Below are 21,305 nucleotides of genomic sequence, written 5' to 3'. Positions count from 1 at the left end.
GGTCGCCTTAAATAGACAGAGGGGGGGGCGGAGGCAGAGAGAGGGAGGAGGGTTAGAGAAAAAATTAGCATATCAATGAGTGGTCAACAGACGTGGTGCTGCGAATGCGATGGCACGGCAAGCAAGCCTGAAAATCAGGAGAAGGACACACTAAAATTAAATAACCTAGTAAAATATCGAAATGTAATGTAATACAACACAGAGGGTCGGTCAACACACAATTAACGCATAGCCTGGTTGATTACGTATTTCAAAGATTGCTAAGTTAGAATTTAAGTGTGAACAATCTAAAGAGAGGACACAGGCAGAGAAAACAAGTCGCCAGAGAGAGAGAAAAAAGATAAGCTTAAAACTTCCCCGTAGAAGTGGTTCAATCTTAATTTTAGAACTTTCGTGACTGCAGGAATTATTATTTGTTTCTTTCGGTTAAGTCACGTCTAAAGATAAAATAATAAATTAAATTAAATAATAGAATACGACGTTTCGATTGCAACACAAGCAATCATCATCAGGTATAATGAAATAGCGACATAAAATCTAACCAGAAAACTATAGACAGACATATTAGCAGACAGATATCACCAAGATACATAGCGAGAGCAACACAGGTAACAGAGAGGGGTGATCGTCTCTGTGTGGTGGCCTTAAATAGACAGAGGGGGGGGGGGCGGAGGCAGAGAGAGGGAGGAGGGTTAGAGAAAAAATTAGCATATCAATGAGTGGTCAACAGACGTGGTGCTGCGAATGCGATGGCACGGCAAGCAAGCCTGAAAATCAGGAGAAGGACACACTAAAATTAAATAACCTAGTAAAATATCGAAATGTAATGTAATACAACACAGAGGGTCGGTCAACACACAATTAACGCATAGCCTCACACTTAAATTCTAACTTAGCAATCTTTGAAATACGTAATCAACCAGGCTATGCGTTAATTGTGTGTTGACCGACCCTCTGTGTTGTATTACATTACATTTCGATATTTTACTAGGTTATTTAATTTTAGTGTGTCCTTCTCCTGATTTTCAGGCTTGCTTGCCGTGCCATCGCATTCGCAGCACCACGTCTGTTGACCACTCATTGATATGCTAATTTTTTCTCTAACCCTCCTCCCTCTCTCTGCCTCCGGCCCCCCCTCTGTCTATTTAAGGCCACCACACAGAGACGATCACCCCTCTCTGTTACCTGTGTTGCTCTCGCTATGTATCTTGGTGATATCTGTCTGCTAATATGTCTGTCTATAGTTTTCTGGTTAGATTTTATGTCTCTATTTCATTATACCTGATGATGATTGCTTGTGTTGCAATCGAAACGTCGTATTCTATTATTTAATTTAATTTATTATTTTATCTTTAGACGTGACTTAACCGAAAGAAACAAATAATAATTCCTGCAGTCACGAAAGTTCTAAAATTAAGATTGAACCACTTCTACGGGGAAGTTTTAAGCTTATCTTTTTTCTCTCTCTCTGGCGACTTGTTTTCTCTGCCTGTGTCCTCTCTTTAGATTGTTCACACTTAAATTCTAACTTAGCAATCTTTGAAATACGTAATCAACCAGGCTATGCGTTAATTGTGTGTTGACCGACCCTCTGTGTTGTATTACATTACATTTCGATATTTTACTAGGTTATTTAATTTTAGTGTGTCCTTCTCCTGATTTTCAGGATTGCTTGCCGTGCCATCGCATTCGCAGCACCACGTCTGTTGACCACTCATTGATATGCTAATTTTTTCTCTAACCCTCCTCCCTCTCTCTGCCTCCGCCCCCCCCCTCTGTCTATTTAAGGCCACCACACAGAGACGATCACCCCTCTCTGTTACCTGTGTTGCTCTCGCTATGTATCTTGGTGATATCTGTCTGCTAATATGTCTGTCTATAGTTTTCTGGTTAGATTTTATGTCGCTATTTCATTATACCTGATGATGATTGCTTGTGTTGCAATCGAAACGTCGTATTCTATTATTTAATTTAATTTATTATTTTATCTTTAGACGTGACTTAACCGAAAGAAACAAATAATAATTCCTGCAGTCACGAAAGTTCTAAAATTAAGATTGAACCACTTCTACGGGGAAGTTTTAAGCTTATCTTTTTTCTCTCTCTCTGGCGACTTGTTTTCTCTGCCTGTGTCCTCTCTTTAGATTGTTCACACTTAAATTCTAACTTAGCAATCTTTGAAATACGTAATCAACCAGGCTATGCGTTAATTGTGTGTTGACCGACCCTCTGTGTTGTATTACATTACATTTCGATATTTTACTAGGTTATTTAATTTTAGTGTGTCCTTCTCCTGATTTTCAGGCTTGCTTGCCGTGCCATCGCATTCGCAGCACCACGTCTGTTGACCACTCATTGATATGCTAATTTTTTCTCTAACCCTCCTCCCTCTCTCTGCCTCCGCCCCCCCCTCTGTCTATTTAAGGCCACCACACAGAGACGATCACCCCTCTCTGTTACCTGTGTTGCTCTCGCTATGTATCTTGGTGATATCTGTCTGCTAATATGTCTGTCTATAGTTTTCTGGTTAGATTTTATGTCGCTATTTCATTATACCTGATGATGATTGCTTGTGTTGCAATCGAAACGTCGTATTCTATTATTTAATTTAATTTATTATTTTATCTTTAGACGTGACTTAACCGAAAGAAACAAATAATAATTCCTGCAGTCACGAAAGTTCTAAAATTAAGATTGAACCACTTCTACGGGGAAGTTTTAAGCTTATCTTTTTTCTCTCTCTCTGGCGACTTATTTTCTCTGCCTGTGTCCTCTCTTTAGATTGTTCACACTTAAATTCTAACTTAGCAATCTTTGAAATACGTAATCAACCAGGCTATGCGTTAATTGTGTGTTGACCGACCCTCTGTGTTGTATTACATTACATTTCGATATTTTACTAGGTTATTTAATTTTAGTGTGTCCTTCTCCTGATTTTCAGGCTTGCTTGCCGTGCCATCGCATTCGCAGCACCACGTCTGTTGACCACTCATTGATATGCTAATTTTTTCTCTAACCCTCCTCCCTCTCTCTGCCTCCGCCCCCCCTCTGTCTATTTAAGGCCACCACACAGAGACGATCACCCCTCTCTGTTACCTGTGTTGCTCTCGCTATGTATCTTGGTGATATCTGTCTGCTAATATGTCTGTCTATAGTTTTCTGGTTAGATTTTATGTCGCTATTTCATTATACCTGATGATGATTGCTTGTGTTGCAATCGAAACGTCGTATTCTATTATTTAATTTAATTTATTATTTTATCTTTAGACGTGACTTAACCGAAAGAAACAAATAATAATTCCTGCAGTCACGAAAGTTCTAAAATTAAGATTGAACCACTTCTACGGGGAAGTTTTAAGCTTATCTTTTTTCTCTCTCTCTGGCGACTTGTTTTCTCTGCCTGTGTCCTCTCTTTAGATTGTTCACACTTAAATTCTAACTTAGCAATCTTTGAAATACGTAATCAACCAGGCTATGCGTTAATTGTGTGTTGACCGACCCTCTGTGTTGTATTACATTACATTTCGATATTTTACTAGGTTATTTAATTTTAGTGTGTCCTTCTGATTTTCAGGCTTGCTTGCCGTGCCATCGCATTCGCAGCACCACGTCTGTTGACCACTCATTGATATGCTAATTTTTTCTCTAACCCTCCTCCCTCTCTCTGCCTCCGCCCCCCCCTCTGTCTATTTAAGGCCACCACACAGAGACGATCACCCCTCTCTGTTACCTGTGTTGCTCTCGCTATGTATCTTGGTGATATCTGTCTGCTAATATGTCTGTCTATAGTTTTCTGGTTAGATTTTATGTCGCTATTTCATTATACCTGATGACGATTGCTTGTGTTGCAATCGAAACGTCGTATTCTATTATTTAATTTAATTTATTATTTTATCTTTAGACGTGACTTAACCGAAAGAAACAAATAATAATTCCTGCAGTCACGAAAGTTCTAAAATTAAGATTGAACCACTTCTACGGGGAAGTTTTAAGCTTATCTTTTTTCTCTCTCTCTGGCGACTTGTTTTCTCTGCCTGTGTCCTCTCTTTAGATTGTTCACACTTAAATTCTAACTTAGCAATCTTTGAAATACGTAATCAACCAGGCTATGCGTTAATTGTGTGTTGACCGACCCTCTGTGTTGTATTACATTACATTTCGATATTTTACTAGGTTATTTAATTTTAGTGTGTCCTTCTCCTGATTTTCAGGCTTGCTTGCCGTGCCATCGCATTCGCAGCACCACGTCTGTTGACCACTCATTGATATGCTAATTTTTTCTCTAACCCTCCTCCCTCTCTCTGCCTCCGCCCCCCCCTCTGTCTATTTAAGGCCACCACACAGAGACGATCACCCCTCTCTGTTACCTGTGTTGCTCTCGCTATGTATCTTGGTGATATCTGTCTGCTAATATGTCTGTCTATAGTTTTCTGGTTAGATTTTATGTCGCTATTTCATTATACCTGATGATGATTGCTTGTGTTGCAATCGAAACGTCGTATTCTATTATTTAATTTAATTTATTATTTTATCTTTAGACGTGACTTAACCGAAAGAAACAAATAATAATTCCTGCAGTCACGAAAGTTCTAAAATTAAGATTGAACCACTTCTACGGGGAAGTTTTAAGCTTATCTTTTTTCTCTCTCTCTGGCGACTTGTTTTCTCTGCCTGTGTCCTCTCTTTAGATTGTTCACACTTAAATTCTAACTTAGCAATCTTTGAAATACGTAATCAACCAGGCTATGCGTTAATTGTGTGTTGACCGACCCTCTGTGTTGTATTACATTACATTTCGATATTTTACTAGGTTATTTAATTTTAGTGTGTCCTTCTCCTGATTTTCAGGCTTGCTTGCCGTGCCATCGCATTCGCAGCACCACGTCTGTTGACCACTCATTGATATGCTAATTTTTTCTCTAACCCTCCTCCCTCTCTCTGCCTCCGCCCCCCCCTCTGTCTATTTAAGGCCACCACACAGAGACGATCACCCCTCTCTGTTACCTGTGTTGCTCTCGCTATGTATCTTGGTGATATCTGTCTGCTAATATGTCTGTCTATAGTTTTCTGGTTAGATTTTATGTCGCTATTTCATTATACCTGATGACGATTGCTTGTGTTGCAATCGAAACGTCGTATTCTATTATTTAATTTAATTTATTATTTTATCTTTAGACGTGACTTAACCGAAAGAAACAAATAATAATTCCTGCAGTCACGAAAGTTCTAAAATTAAGATTGAACCACTTCTACGGGGAAGTTTTAAGCTTATCTTTTTTCTCTCTCTCTGGCGACTTGTTTTCTCTGCCTGTGTCCTCTCTTTAGATTGTTCACACTTAAATTCTAACTTAGCAATCTTTGAAATACGTAATCAACCAGGCTATGCGTTAATTGTGTGTTGACCGACCCTCTGTGTTGTATTACATTACATTTCGATATTTTACTAGGTTATTTAATTTTAGTGTGTCCTTCTCCTGATTTTCAGGCTTGCTTGCCGTGCCATCGCATTCGCAGCACCACGTCTGTTGACCACTCATTGATATGCTAATTTTTTCTCTAACCCTCCTCCCTCTCTCTGCCTCCGCCCCCCCCTCTGTCTATTTAAGGCCACCACACAGAAACGATCACCCCTCTCTGTTACCTGTGTTGCTCTCGCTATGTATCTTGGTGATATCTGTCTGCTAATATGTCTGTCTATAGTTTTCTGGTTAGATTTTATGTCGCTATTTCATTATACCTGATGATGATTGCTTGTGTTGCAATCGAAACGTCGTATTCTATTATTTAATTTAATTTATTATTTTATCTTTAGACGTGACTTAACCGAAAGAAACAAATAATAATTCCTGCAGTCACGAAAGTTCTAAAATTAAGATTGAACCACTTCTACGGGGAAGTTTTAAGCTTATCTTTTTTCTCTCTCTCTGGCGACTTGTTTTCTCTGCCTGTGTCCTCTCTTTAGATTGTTCACACTTACATTCTAACTTAGCAATCTTTGAAATACGTAATCAACCAGGCTATGCGTTAATTGTGTGTTGACCGACCCTCTGTGTTGTATTACATTACATTTCGATATTTTACTAGGTTATTTAATTTTAGTGTGTCCTTCTCCTGATTTTCAGGCTTGCTTGCCGTGCCATCGCATTCGCAGCACCACGTCTGTTGACCACTCATTGATATGCTAATTTTTTCTCTAACCTTCCTCCCTCTCTCTGCCTCCGCCCCCCCCCCTCTGTCTATTTAAGGCCACCACACAGAGACGATCACCCCTCTCTGTTACCTGTGTTGCTCTCGCTATGTATCTTGGTGATATCTGTCTGCTAATATGTCTGTCTATAGTTTTCTGGTTAGATTTTATGTCGCTATTTCATTATACCTGATGATGATTGCTTGTGTTGCAATCGAAACGTCGTATTCTATTATTTAATTTAATTTATTATTTTATCTTTAGACGTGACTTAACCGAAAGAAACAAATAATAATTCCTGCAGTCACGAAAGTTCTAAAATTAAGATTGAACCACTTCTACGGGGAAGTTTTAAGCTTATCTTTTTTCTCTCTCTCTGGCGACTTGTTTTCTCTGCCTGTGTCCTCTCTTTAGATTGTTCACACTTAAATTCTAACTTAGCAATCTTTGAAATACGTAATCAACCAGGCTATGCGTTAATTGTGTGTTGACCGACCCTCTGTGTTGTATTACATTACATTTCGATATTTTACTAGGTTATTTAATTTTAGTGTGTCCTTCTCCTGATTTTCAGGCTTGCTTGCCGTGCCATCGCATTCGCAGCACCACGTCTGTTGACCACTCATTGATATGCTAATTTTTTCTCTAACCCTCCTCCCTCTCTCTGCCTCCGCCCCCCCCTCTGTCTATTTAAGGCCACCACACAGAGACGATCACCCCTCTCTGTTACCTGTGTTGCTCTCGCTATGTATCTTGGTGATATCTGTCTGCTAATATGTCTGTCTATAGTTTTCTGGTTAGATTTTATGTCGCTATTTCATTATACCTGATGATGATTGCTTGTGTTGCAATCGAAACGTCGTATTCTATTATTTAATTTAATTTATTATTTTATCTTTAGACGTGACTTAACCGAAAGAAACAAATAATAATTCCTGCAGTCACGAAAGTTCTAAAATTAAGATTGAACCACTTCTACGGGGAAGTTTTAAGCTTATCTTTTTTCTCTCTCTCTGGCGACTTGTTTTCTCTGCCTGTGTCCTCTCTTTAGATTGTTCACACTTAAATTCTAACTTAGCAATCTTTGAAATACGTAATCAACCAGGCTATGCGTTAATTGTGTGTTGACCGACCCTCTGTGTTGTATTACATTACATTTCGATATTTTACTAGGTTATTTAATTTTAGTGTGTCCTTCTCCTGATTTTCAGGCTTGCTTGCCGTGCCATCGCATTCGCAGCACCACGTCTGTTGACCACTCATTGATATGCTAATTTTTTCTCTAACCCTCCTCCCTCTCTCTGCCTCCGCCCCCCCCTCTGTCTATTTAAGGCCACCACACAGAGACGATCACCCCTCTCTGTTACCTGTGTTGCTCTCGCTATGTATCTTGGTGATATCTGTCTGCTAATATGTCTGTCTATAGTTTTCTGGTTAGATTTTATGTCGCTATTTCATTATACCTGATGATGATTGCTTGTGTTGCAATCGAAACGTCGTATTCTATTATTTAATTTAATTTATTATTTTATCTTTAGACGTGACTTAACCGAAAGAAACAAATAATAAATGGTCTGAGGCCTCCAGTTAAATAATTACTCCGGCTGAGGTGATTTTTGTCAATTAATGTCCCCATTTGTTTTAGTCTTTGGGTAGGGTGCAGCAGTGGCAGCGTGATCAGTAGGCTGCACTGTTAACCTGGTGATCTGAGTTTCATTCCTGGCAAGGGATATCCCTACTTATTCTGGGCCTCCAACTGTCACCTACCCCACACTAACAAGCATGGTAAATCCATAATATTTTTTTTTAGTTAGATAGCGTAAATATAAATGTGTTGTTAAAACTGCCACCACCCGGCACACCGATGTGTTGGAGAGTAAGCCACCACACACCAGTGTGTTGTACGAGTAACGAATTAACATGTTTTGTTTACACGACAAACCTTACTAATTGGCTGTGTAGGGTGGTGGCGGGTTTAACGACACATTTATATATTTACGCGATCTGACCCAAAACGCCTTTATTAGCGTATTAATTGTACTCCAAACACACTTGAGTTCATTCTTATACTGCCATGCGGAAAAATAAATGCCTTCATTGGGGCTTTCATTCGACTGCCACTCAAATATCTGTGAGCCATGTGGCCGATGGAATAAGCACTGCACGTGGTGTACTTTGTATTAGTTGTTTGTGGCTTTACACGAACAGCGGTCGAGTCAGTCCACCGCTGAATGAGGCCCCCACCGTGCTGGTTGTGGGGGTTTTGAATCATACTTCGTGCGGGTTCGGTGAAGATTAGGAGCATCGAAAGTGCATTACAACAATGTACATTGCAACAATGTACAAACTCTTTGGTTCTTTCGATAAAGTCACGTAGGTAGAAAAATAAATCACGACGTTTCTATCGCAACACAAGCAATCGTCATCAGGTGAGACAACCACAGCAAGACAAAACTGCTGAAGTAGGAGAAAGAGCTGCTTTAACAAAAGTTTATATAGGATTTTTCAGCTACTTCAGCAGTTTTTTTTTATTGCTGTGGTTGTCCCACCTGATGACGATTTCTTGTGCTGCGATTGAAACGTCGTGATATATTATTTTTCTACCTACGTGACTTTACCGAAGGAACCAAAGAGAATGAATTCCTGCAGTCACGATGGCTTCAAATCAACAATGTACAAGTACATTAGAACAAAGTACATTAGAACAATGTACAAGTACATTCGAACAAAGTACATTAGAATGAGGCATTCCGCTGCCCACCACACAACCTGGCAGCCTGGCGTGCGTGGTGGTCACAAATCTGAGCATTATTTTTACTTTTTTATTTCACCAGGTAACGCCCACCGAGCTGTGGAACTCTTTTTTCAGAAGCGCCCTGGCCACAAATTATTATAGCTCACATAATAAAGTTTTTTTTGGGTTAGATCGCGTCTAATATATAAATGTGTCGTCAAAGCCTGCCACCACCCGACACAGCCAACTAGTAAGGGTTGTCACAGTAACAGAACGTGGCCAATTCGTCACTAGTACAGCACACCGGTGTGTTGGAGAGCCAAGCCACTACATTTACAATCCGAGTACGACGTTTCGCCAGTAATTACAACCATCTTCATCAGGTGACAGCCAGATTTGTGGAGAAGTCCACCTCTTTCGTTCCTTCTATAGAGGCGTAGCCTACGTGTTAAACTATTACAACTCAACGCAGTGGCTCGTCACTTGGAAATGTACAGCAGCCAAACACTCTCAACGCACGTTTCTAAATGTGGAGGAAAAACCCGGAGGACCCGGAGACGAGCCCAAGTGACCACGGGGAGAGAGACACGCAAACTCCAAATATACAGCAGGCATCAGGGTCAGGATTGAACCCACGAGCTCCTGCGTACCAGGCGAGGGAGTTAACATCTCACCACCTCAGCACGCCAAGCGGTTCCACCTCTGCTGAGCTTCCGAGATCTGATGAGATTGGGTGCATTCGGGGGTCACTTGGTCATAGGTAATGGATTGTTTTGTTTATTGGGTGCAGTTGTGAACAATAGCCATATCAGACTCAGTCCTATAAGGCGTGTGGTGAAGTAAGGAGATGGCCATGTGGTGCTCGGCATTTGAAGTCCTGAAGACCAGAATTACTGATTTCGCCGACGTGTTCAGGAAGGGCAGTTGCATATCCGGACAGCAGAGTGAAGAACGGAGCTTCTGACCAGGGAGCATGTTGTGCACCTGTTTCACTTTCTCTGCAGAGATAATAGAACGCCTGATGTGCACGGAGGACACTGGACATTTCCGACCAACGCTCGAAGAGAGCGTCATCGTGGACAAGACCGGAGGCAACGAGGTGAAGACATCAGCTTGTTTCACTGCTTTTCTCGCTCGGCTAGAGATATACAACATCTTCACCTTGCACCGTCGGTTTAGAGGGGGGCAATGGCGGAGTGGTTAGCGTGCTGCGCTATGAGCCGTACTACCTGAGCTTGTTTCCCGCTGTGGTGAGATGTTAACTCCAGTGACGTGCGGTGAGGTCAATGGCTGGGGAGGCACTGGCTAGTGTCAGAGCCAGATTCACGGGGGGCGTGGCCTCACGGAGGGGGCGTGTCCTCACTAAGGGGGCGTGGCCTCGCGGAGGGGGCGTGGCCTCACTGAGGGGGCGTGTCCTCACTGAGGGGGGCGTGTTAGACACGTCCCCCTCAGTGAGGCAGATGTGATAGCTGCCTCCCCTGGTGCTTTTTCATTGCAGTTTCATGACGAGACCAGCGAGCCTAGATATCTTTATACACATACGTGAAATAAGTTACCTGGAGTATGGAAGGCGAGGACATGAAATGAAGGGGTCTACAAACATTACATTGGTGACATACTGAGATTGTAACAAGCACGCGCTTATTGCCCGCGCTCCATCCAGTTACTGAGGGGTTGCGCAATCAGAGGGGAGGCTGAGCTCGTCACTGCCTCACCTCTCGTCTCTTCCTGTATTTGCAGTGGAGCTCCGCAAGTTTGGCGATTTTGACTATAAAAATGATTTGAATCGTACAGAAATTACGTTTATAACACAGATCAGTGGAAAAATCTTAATATATATTTTGTTTGATTATTCTTTTTTTTTTACTTTTCATAACAGATATTTTCATTGGAGTATGATAGGTGAGGCTCTGCCTCCCCTGCCTCCCCTGACCGTACGTCCCTGGTTAACTCCCTCGCCTGGTATGCAGGAGGGCATGGGTTCGATCCCGACCCTGGAGTTTGCGTGTTCTCCCCCGTGGTCGCGTGGATTTTTTTCTCCGGATCCTCCGGTTTTTCCCTCCACATTTAGAATCAACACGTGTTTAGAGTATTTGGCTGCGAAACATTTCCACGTCATACGCCACTTCGTTCAGCGATCATTTGTGGCCAGGTTGCTTCTGAAAAAGAGCTATATAGCTCAGTGGGCCTTACCTGGTAAAAAAAAAATGTTCCAGGCCCTGGCTCAATGGTGAGCGATGTCTGATCCGGTCATTAATCATGCACATGCACAGATTCTGCAACACTTCCCAACACGCGTTTGTCCACGGACTTGTTTCTTTCTAATTAATAACGGTAGCGCTCGTGCCAGGCAAGCATGAGGCTATGTGGTGCATTAGCCATGATGAGATGACGGGCTTGGATCGCGGCTCTACCGACGTGCTGTACTCGTAACGAATTGGCACGTTCTGTTTACGTGACAAACCTTACTAGTTGGATGTGTCGGGTGGTGGCGGGTTTAACGACATATTTATATTTTTACGCGATCTAACTCAAAAAACCCTCTATTATGGATGTCACGTCGTGGTCCCGTGACTACTACCCAGGCTCTATTGCACCAGTTTCCCCTCTCTCTTGCCAGAGCGTCCCACTCATTGGCGTTTGTGTAGATGTGAAGCTTTGTTGAGAAGGTTTAGAAACCTAAAGACATTCTGTTAACCGTGAGTTAATTCCTATTCGAAGATAATATTTTTTCTAAAGTTGTATTGACGTTACAGTTAATGCGTCTGCATTTGGCTGCAGATGTTCCAAATGATCTCCGACTGCTGGGATGAAAATCCAGAAAGACGGCCCGACTTCAAACGTCTGGAGGGCAGCCTCAAGAGGATTTCTAAGTAAGAGGAGCACATATCATGCAGAACATAACTTATTTCGTTCGCAATTTCATTGAAACTAAATCTGATTCATTTAAATGGATTGTGTACGTGTGTATGTTGAACTTCTTTAGCACCGTACGTAGCCAACCATGCTAATCGGAGGTACGTGTGCAGCATATTTATAGCAAAAAATGCCAACCATAATAATAGTCATCACGGCAAGTATCCACTCTAATGTACTACACAGTTCCTGGCCTTGACTGAGCATTACTATTATCATTTTGGAGAACACCTCCGCTGGAACGCATTGCATCTCTGCATGCATGCTCTCCGTTCGTCTCCAGCAAAATCCACCAGGGCCACGGAGGCACGTACGTGGACAGCCTGATTTGGCGCCTGGAGCAGTACTCGAAGAACCTGGAGCGGCTGGTGGAGGAGCGCACACATCTTTACAAGCGCGAGCGGGACAGGGCCGACGAGCTCAACTACCAGCTGCTACCCAAGTGCGGCTCTGCCCACAGTGCCCTTCACCCATCGCTCTTCACCCACGACCATCACCGCAGCAATCACCACCCCCATCACCGCTCTCAACAGCACAACTGCCACGATAATAATTAACCGGATTATCGCCACCTTGGTAATCATCGTAATGGCCTCCATCATCATCATCATCGTTGGCACCATCGTTGTCACCGATATCCAGAAATATCACTATTATCATGACTATCACCACCGCCATCAAAGACAAAGATTCCCAGTATAGCCTAAACCAGGGGTCGGCAACCAAAATAACAAGAAGAGCCATTTCTTTCCAATTCGGTACAAAATTCAGTATTTCAAGAGCCGCAATGCATCTATGTACATATGTACATATCGTCAAGAAGCAGCCCGTAAAGAGCCGCATGCGGCTCCGGAGCCGTAGGTTGCCGACCCCTGGCCTAAACAGACCATTGGGGCAAGTGCTGTTAGCGGGCACCTCTGAAGGACGGCACCGGCACACGAGGGGGGTGGGCGGCCAGCACCACGCCTGGCCGCCTTTGTCTCCCGAGTGGCGATGTTTACACACCGCACCAGGTACTCATTTGGAGGACTGAGTCGACCTAGGGGAGGTCCAGGTCCAGTTCCGATAATTGTCACCGGTGTTGGCCGTGAGCGGGAATCGAACTGCCGCACGCCCCACCGTCATCACAACCTCTATTGACTCCACCGCCATTACCATCGCTTCCATCAACATCGTAATTACTACGACCATCACCACTCCATCCAACACTACCACTATCACAATCATAAATCACTTCCACCATGGCCACTACCCCTACGCCACCATCACAACCACCATTACCACCTTAAAGAGTAATACTTTTAAGCAAGATAAAAACACCCCCCCACAAATACAAAGGTAAAAGCACATTTGTGCACAACAGAAGATGCTGCTGCACTGCACTCTGCTGCCTCTAGGCCTATTGACAGCCGAATTATTATAATTTAGCTTTGAGTGAGGATGTCACCTCCTCAAAGTGCCATCTCCAGGCTCAACTCGGTTGAAGTTCCGAGTTCCCATGAGATTGAGGTACTTCCCAGGAGATTTGATCGGAGGCATCGGCGGAGCCAGTGGGGAAGGGGGGGGGGTTGCACGTGCCCCCCCAATGATCCAATCGAAATCTTTAATTTCGATCGGATCATTGGGGTTTATTAGTAATAAATCGGCATTTTGCAACCCCCTCTGCCACTGTGTAGCATATTATTACGTGCCAGAGACTCTGAGATGATAGGACAATAGTCTGAGTCCATCATTGGCAATAAGTAACGGCAAAGCAGTTTTAAGTGATTCGCAGAATTGTGCGCAGTTGCGTATACAGTCCATGACTTCCCTAAAGGCATCAACACCTTCAGCGAGCGCGATGCCGATCACACAACGCGGTTCGAATTCGACCCTCGATCGATGGCTGTGCCATCGCCGCACACGCGTCGAATAAAAAGCAAGGGACAAGTCCTTACTTACTAACAACTCCTGTAATTTTTCATTGCTGGAGGGGTTGCCCCCCCCCCCCACCTGAAAAGCCTGGCTCCGCCATTGATTGGAGGCAACAACGCACCGTAAAAAGATACTGCTGCTGAATACGGGCTAGATTGTGGAATGCAGAGTAGATTTCGATGAGAAGGGGGGGGGGACACCAAATGGCATGTAACACAACTGGCGAGATACACCATTCAACATGGGGGACTGACCGTAGGCATCCGGGCTCGCTGCTCTACCACGGCAGGGGTGACGGTCGCGAGCATTCTATTTGGACGGGCGGCAGAAGAGCACGGAAGGAAGGTCACAGTTTACCAGATTGTTAACGGTCAAGCGGAAGGTGAATGGCACCCGTCAATTCCCAGCAGGATGTGCGCATAACTACGGGAGCCTCGTTTTTTTTTTGCACCCCAAAAACCCAAAGCGCCGTCGAACGGGTTTTTGAGGCATAACCGGGGCTTGAACCCTCGGCGGGGGCGCGCAGGTCGGCAGTGATGGCGCTGAAGGCCCGGGGCTTCGTGGAGCCCGAGCTCTTCGATGCGGTCACCATCTACTTCAGCGACATCGTGGGCTTCACCACCATCTGCAAGCACAGCGAGCCCATGGAGGTGGTGTGCCTCCTGAATGACCTCTACAAGGCCTTCGACGCCATTGTCGACTCGTACGACGTCTACAAGGTGTGACGGTGACGGGGGCTTGATTGTATCGAACTTCTTTCGCACGTAGCCAGCCGTGCTAATCGGAGGTGTGGGGTGGGGGGAGGGACAACAAGCTGAACATAAAAATAAGTTGTAAAGAAATGAGTTTTCTACCTAGCACACGTGACGTACAGAGAGCTCATTCTAATTAAGATTGAGAACTTGTGTGTAGGTGATGTACCACATCCAGATTTAGAATCGCTCTCTAGAATCGCTTTGTCAATCTCGATGATGATGATTTAAAAGTGCACAGCTCCCAGTGGCTTCCTAATATCAGAAGCAAGTGAATTTCAGACGGCCGTAAGAGCGTATCCGATACAGCACGATGCAGTGACCGTCTTTGTTCGATGGCTAGCCCAAAAGCTGAAGCTGCTGCTGCAAGGATGACCGGAGTTCACGCGATGGTTTTATGCTCCTCGACAAGATCAGCGAATTACTGCGGTTCATTTGTGGCAAGCACTTTGTGTGTCGTCATGAGGCTCGATTATTGGAGTGGTGTCATCCTCTACAAGCTTCGCAGTAGGGGTGTCGGGGGGGGGGGGCAACAATTGCTATGTGGTCACCCCAATTAATTAGCAATTTAACAATTTTTGGACCGTGACATCAGCACACCATGCCCGGGCTTTTTTTCAAACAACACCGGATCTCGTGACGCTCACTGGGAAGCAGGCAGGCGCGCGTTGTATTTATTGCGCTCTAAAGACGGAGTCCTGCGGCGTTAACCAGGGCGGCCGCCAGGCTCGAAACGCGAGCCCCTGCGACGAGCGGTGATCGCGCTTCCATCTCCCCCGCCCCCGTCCCAACTTTGACCCCACGGCTCCAGGTGGAGACGATCGGAGACGCGTACATGGTGGTGTCGGGGCTGCCCAGGCGGAACGGCGCGCGTCACGCGGCTCAGATCGCCGACATGGCCCTGGACATTCTGGACTTCGTGGGCACCTTCCAAGTGGACCACTTCCCCGGCCTGCCTCTCTGGGTCCGCATCGGAATTCACTCCGGTACCACTCCAGCGCCCCGCGCCCCCTCCCCCCCCCCCCACATGAGCAACGGTTGGCTACGTACGGTGCGAAAGAAGTTCAACATACAAAAAGTTATTTGTGAACCCACTGCTGGATGAAGGCCTACCCATACCCTGCCGGTTATAGGGGTTGTTTGACCATACTTCACCCTGCCGGTCAGTCCACGTTGGAGGGGAGGGGGCCTCTGATTGCTCCAGATATGACAAGCTAATGGTTTCAGCGTGCCTGCAGCCAGCCTCTCTTTTATTTATTATTACACGCTTTATATTAACTCACTCTGTCTGTTGTTGTTGTCGTATCCTCAAATCTTGTAACTCAATTTTAACCCACTTCCCAATGTGGTATCGACTGAAAACTTGGTATACTTATGTCATACTGATGACAATACTATATTCTATTATTTAAAACAAAATTAACCATCTTTGTTGTATGTTATGTTTCGCCTTGGGTCTACGGTAATTGTCCTACAGTCAACTGACGTTGGCTGTAAATCACCACGGCTCCTTACGTTATGGCAAGCTTCGGGGCCACTTTCTGGAGTCGTGGAGTTCTGCCATTACTAGTATGGTACATTTCATTAAAGCGTGTTTTTTAAAAAGTTTTTTAAAATATTACTTATTCCTTCTTTTATCTGTCTTAAAATCACGTGCCTGCACTCTGTCAGTCTCCTGTTGGACGAGGGCTCCCCATGCCATGAGGGCCATTCGTTCCTGAGTAACAATTTGTAATGCACAACAAATTTAATTTTAAAAAGGACATTCAAGTATTGAGATTCCAACAGAGGTGACGACACAGATGTCGATGTGCCGTGCAGTGAGAGACGAGGGAGGGAGGGAATTCCAGGCGACCGTAGCTGTGACAGGGTCTCTATGTGAGTCTATGGGTCTATGTGTGAGTCTATGGGTCTCTATGTGAGTCTATGGGTCTATGTGTGAGTCTGTGGGTCTCTACGTGAGTCTATGGGTCTCTCTCCGAGTCTATAGGTCTCTGTGTGGTGAGTCTGTGGGTCTGTGTGTGGTGAGTGTGTGGGTCTCTGTGTGGTGAGTCTGTGGGTCTGTGTGTGGTGACTCTGTGGGTCTGTGTGGTGAGTCTGTGGGTCTGTGCGTGGTGACCCTGTGGGTCTCTGTGTGGTGAGTGTGTGGGTCTCTGTGTGGTGAGTCTGTGGGTCTCATTGTGGCGAGTCTGTAGGTATCTCTGTGGTGACTCTGAGTCTGTGTGTGGTGAGTCTGTAGATATCTGTGTGGTGAGTCTATGGGTGATGTTGATGATGCCGAGACTGTAGGAACAGACCGTGGAGGTTGGGTGCTGACTGGGCAGAGGAGTTGACTGGGATCAGGCAGAAGGAAGCGCACGCCAGTGAGGGGCGGTGGCACCCTTTGGCATTGGCCACGAACACCTATTTGGGACCCGTTCGTGTTATTGGAAAATGTTTATCTTTTTTATTTTATTTTTATTTATCCATCTATAACAAACACATCCAAGACTTCTTCATCGCCGATGTTGGTGTTTCTGCCGTTTTCGTTAGCCCGTGAACCGCGGGCCCGTTGTCTTGCAACACCACCGCAGCCATCGGGTGCCCAGTGGTTATCACTGATGCCCTCCCCATCTCCATAGCCACCCGCCACCGACTCATTCATCTTGTCACCTTCACCTCTGTTTTCTCTCGCGCATCATCATCATCATCGTGCTCGTATTTATGACATTCACCGCGCCATTCCATCTCGTCCCATGCCACGGTATGTTTTTGTACTGTCGTGAATTTGCTGTACGGCGCTCTCGTTAAGGCACTTGTAATTAAGTTTGGTAACGACGATCGTCGTGCGTGACCCCGCCGCCACAGGTGGCTGCGCCGCCGGTGTGGTGGGAAACAAGATGCCGCGCTACTGCTTGTTCGGAGACACGGTCAACACTGCATCGCGCATCGAATCAACCGGGCTTCGTAAGTAATCGCTGTGCATGTCCAACACTCGTAGGCGAGAAGGCTCAAGCCTCCCCTCAATCACGTGACTCACGTGTTAAAAAATAAAAACTTCATTTATTTTATTTTACCAGAGAAGGCCCACTGAGCTATGTAGCTCTTTTTCAGAAGCGACCTGGCTCTCACAAATGATGGCTCAACGAAGTGACTTAAAGCGTGGACATTTATAGTGGCCAAATACTCTAAACGCATGTCGATTCTAAATGCGGAGGGAAAACTCGGAGGACCCGGGGAGAGAGACATACAAACTCAAAATATATAGCAGGCGTCAGGGTCAGGATCGAACCCACGACCTCCTGTATACCAAGCAAGGTAGTTAACATTTCGCCATCATGTGGCCACCTCTCCACTCTGAATCCCTCCCCTCTCCTCTGCCGCCCCCCTGTGAAAGCAGGCACTTGCTCCTTCCTTCTCTCTCTCCTTCTCTTCCATCTCCTCTCATCACTCTCTTATCGCCGACATCTTCAGCTGGTCATTCCTTCTCCACCTCATCCCCTTCCTTCCCAGTGCTCCCTCTTCAGCGGTACCCTCTCTGTCCGTCTTGGGAACTTGCATCCCGGAATCGCTGCCCTTCTGTTTGCTGCCCCGTGCCCCCCCCCCCCCCATCTGCAACTCCTCTTCCTGTGGTGTGCCACAGGGTACAACGTTTTATAATGATAATAAGTAATGATTTACAGTCCCTTGTTACTAAAACCCTTTCCCGTTCCGAGACATCTGCAAGTTGCGGGGTGGGTCCCGTTCACCGCTGAATCTCGGAAATCGCAAGCGACTCAGCATTTATTTTATTTAGAGAGGTGTAGCGCTGTTGTTGTTAAAGACATTGTACTCACCAGAGGTGTGGACTCGAGTCATGTGACTTGGACTCGAGTCAGACTCGAGTCATGAATTTGATGACTTGCGACTCGACTTGGACTTGCATAACAATGACTTTGTCCCACCTATGAGATGTGGACTCGAGTCATGTGACTTGGACTCGAGTCAGACTCGAGTCATGAATTTGATGACTTGCGACTCGACTTGGACTTGCATAACAATGACTTTGTCCCACCTCTGGTACTCACCATAGAGAACTGCAGCGACACGGCCGCTGCACTCTACGATAGCTGGCGTCATACTGTGCTGCACGCCCTCCTGCATGGCCTTGTGGGAGCCGCGGTACTGAAAAAGTTATTTTATTCTTAGTTTTTCTTCCGGTTACATTCCGATGATGTAGATGTACGTCATCGGAACGGAATTGGAATAAAAACTTATGATGTACACGTACGTACACGTACGTACACGTATGTCATCAGAACGGGAAAGGGTTTACTGCTGGACGTGTGTCATGCCTGACCATAGTTCACCACGCTGCTCATTGTACCAATCTCAGCTTTATTTTGGAAATGCTGTTTTGGGTGCTCTGATATAATCTACAGTGCTAACAGAAGAAAAAACTGTTTCAATGGGAATAGCATAGCGGTCAAAAGTTATGGCGCCAGTACCTCAATACCGATTTTGATCACTGGCAAAAGACTTGAACATCGCTGATTGAATCACTTCGCCGCATTGCGATGGTTTTGTGTTGAAAGCCTGGAGAATACACACGAGCACCTCCACGGTGAAGATACTCACAGAGATCGAGTCGGGCCATATGTTCGAGGAAAGAGGACTCACGGAACTCAAGGCAAGCGGTGCCAGGGGGTTGCAATTATCGCGAAACGCGCACGTTCACATTCAATTGTCTCGGAAATGAATTTTGTGTTCACCGCAGGCGGAGTTTGACTTCCATATCTAGCAGGGGTTCACTTTATCCCTCGCATTAGGAATCGCCAGTGCATATTATAATTAATCAATGTTTAATACATTTTTTGTAAACAACTGAAAATAAACTTATGGTGTCCAGTTTGGGCGGGCCGTTGCCCTCTCCCCCCGTGCCCCCCCCCCCTTCAAACTCCGCCCATGATATTTACATTTATCAAGGTAGATTTGTAAATGTCCATAGACTGAAGCACACCGTCACACTTATTATCACGTAATTCTATTGCTATACAGTACTGCTGTTTAATAGTAATACTATTATAGGATGGTCAATACTAACACGAGTTATTGTTCCTTAATTTCCAGGGACGCGGTACTGAAGTAACCTACTGGCTAATTGGAAAAGAAGACCTGACCAAAACACTTCCAGTCCCTCCAGAAATGTGAGCAAAGCCATCACAACCGGAGCCATCCCGTTACATGTGCATTCTGTTTGCTGCTGAGGTCAGAACGGTATTCCTTCGCCGAGGGGCCGGTGGCGTGGCCCTGCAGTAAGGGCGTGTGTGTCGCTTGCTGCAGAGGTGCGTGGTTCGAATTCAAGCGGCCGCTCCCGGTTAATACTGCGGTGCGCACTAACCATGAAGTGTGCGACGTCCGGTTCACAGTGCACGTCAAAGATCCCCGTGACGTAATTCGCAAGAGTAGGCCTCTGTGTGCCGGCGTCACACGTTGCACATTTTCAATATTACACTGCAAGTTAATTATTAAACTAAACAAAAATGAAACTTTTTTTTATTTTACTAGGTAAGGCCCACTGAGCTATATAGCTCTTTTTCAGAAGCGACCTGGCCACAAATAATAGCTCAACGAAGTGTATTACCACGTGTACATTTATAGCAGCCAAATACTCTAAACAAATGCTTATGAATGTGGAGGAAAAAACCAGAGGACCCGGAGAAAAATCCACGTGACCACAGGGAGAACATGCAGACCCCAAATATACAGACATCGTCAGGGTCAGGATCGAACGTACAAACTCCTGCATACCAGGCGAGGTAGTTAACATCTCGCCACGGCGGCGCCCTATTAGGATTATACGTAGCAATCATTGCTCCCTCCTCCCTTCCCACTGAAAAAAACTTGACAACCATGCGACTTTTCGGGGGTAAACAAGCATAATACAAACAACAAACTATTCTGGACAACCGTGAACAATGTGAAATGGGCCATGTAGATTGTGAAATAATTAATGAAAATTTATAATTGCCGGGTTATATCCATACCCTGCTGTTCAGAAAGTACAACCCTTGATTTTTCTTTGTTTGCTTGCCCCCCCCCCCCGTGAGGTTTCCAATTGAATGAGGTAATGTTTATCTTGGCAAAATTACCTATCACAAAACAAGTGGGTAAAAAAAACATTTCAAAGTCTTACACCAGTTTTTATTTTTTATAAAAAAACATGAATTTACCCTATATACAAGAGGGCTTCAAGCTTAACCTGCACCTTTATGTTATGAAGTGAAGCGAATGAATGATTACTCTATTTGTCAATGTAGTCTGCTCATGCACAATAGTGAGTCCCATGGGTGTTATGATGTCTTAATTGAAGAAGCATAGAATGCCCCAGAAAAATAATAAAACTCCACTACACCACATAGTTCATTTCTTTTAGAACGTATATATTTTTTATATATATAGTTTGTTGTCCTTCCCCCACACCTCCGATTAACACGAGTTGGCTACATACGGTGCGAAACGAGTCCATCATACATGCGTACGTTTCTCACCATCATTAAAAAATAAATTCACACTGCTTTGCGGCAGCTGTGACGTCACTTCACAACGTCACGATGCGCCCCCCCTCTCCCCCACCGTTGCTGTGCTCTGCCACAGTGACATTGGCCATGGGATGAAGGGGGAGTTTGAGGAGATGATCAAGGACCTCAAACGGAGACGCCGAAGCAATCCACGCGCGCCGAATCGACGCCCCCGGAGAGACGCCCCCGTCGCAGAGGAGCTTCCCCTCGAGTACCTTCAGATACTCATCCCAGCTCCAGACCACGAAGATACCTTGCTGTGA

The 21,305-nt window shown here is 45.0% G+C and overlaps 1 protein-coding gene across 1 annotated transcript in view; it reads left to right on the top strand.

Moving 5' to 3' along the window:
- The window catches only part of LOC144944705 (guanylyl cyclase C-like), a 58,188-nt gene extending 36,883 nt beyond the window's left edge, over positions 1-21,305 (top strand). Inside the window, exons 11-19 of the mRNA XM_078873063.1 lie at positions 9,926-10,020; positions 11,703-11,794; positions 12,121-12,279; positions 14,278-14,470; positions 15,315-15,489; positions 17,351-17,449; positions 19,057-19,151; positions 19,592-19,668; positions 21,119-21,305. Coding sequence (XP_078729189.1) covers positions 9,926-10,020; positions 11,703-11,794; positions 12,121-12,279; positions 14,278-14,470; positions 15,315-15,489; positions 17,351-17,449; positions 19,057-19,151; positions 19,592-19,668; positions 21,119-21,305 — 1,172 coding nt within the window. The remainder of the gene's footprint in view (positions 1-9,925; positions 10,021-11,702; positions 11,795-12,120; positions 12,280-14,277; positions 14,471-15,314; positions 15,490-17,350; positions 17,450-19,056; positions 19,152-19,591; positions 19,669-21,118) is intronic.

The sequence above is a fragment of the Lampetra fluviatilis genome, chromosome 35 (assembly GCF_964198595.1).
Source record: "Lampetra fluviatilis chromosome 35, kcLamFluv1.1, whole genome shotgun sequence".
In the NCBI taxonomy this organism is placed as follows: domain Eukaryota; kingdom Metazoa; phylum Chordata; class Hyperoartia; order Petromyzontiformes; family Petromyzontidae; genus Lampetra; species Lampetra fluviatilis.
The sequence above is the reverse complement of the archived record's forward strand: the minus strand, read 5'-3'. Positions and strand labels throughout refer to the sequence as shown.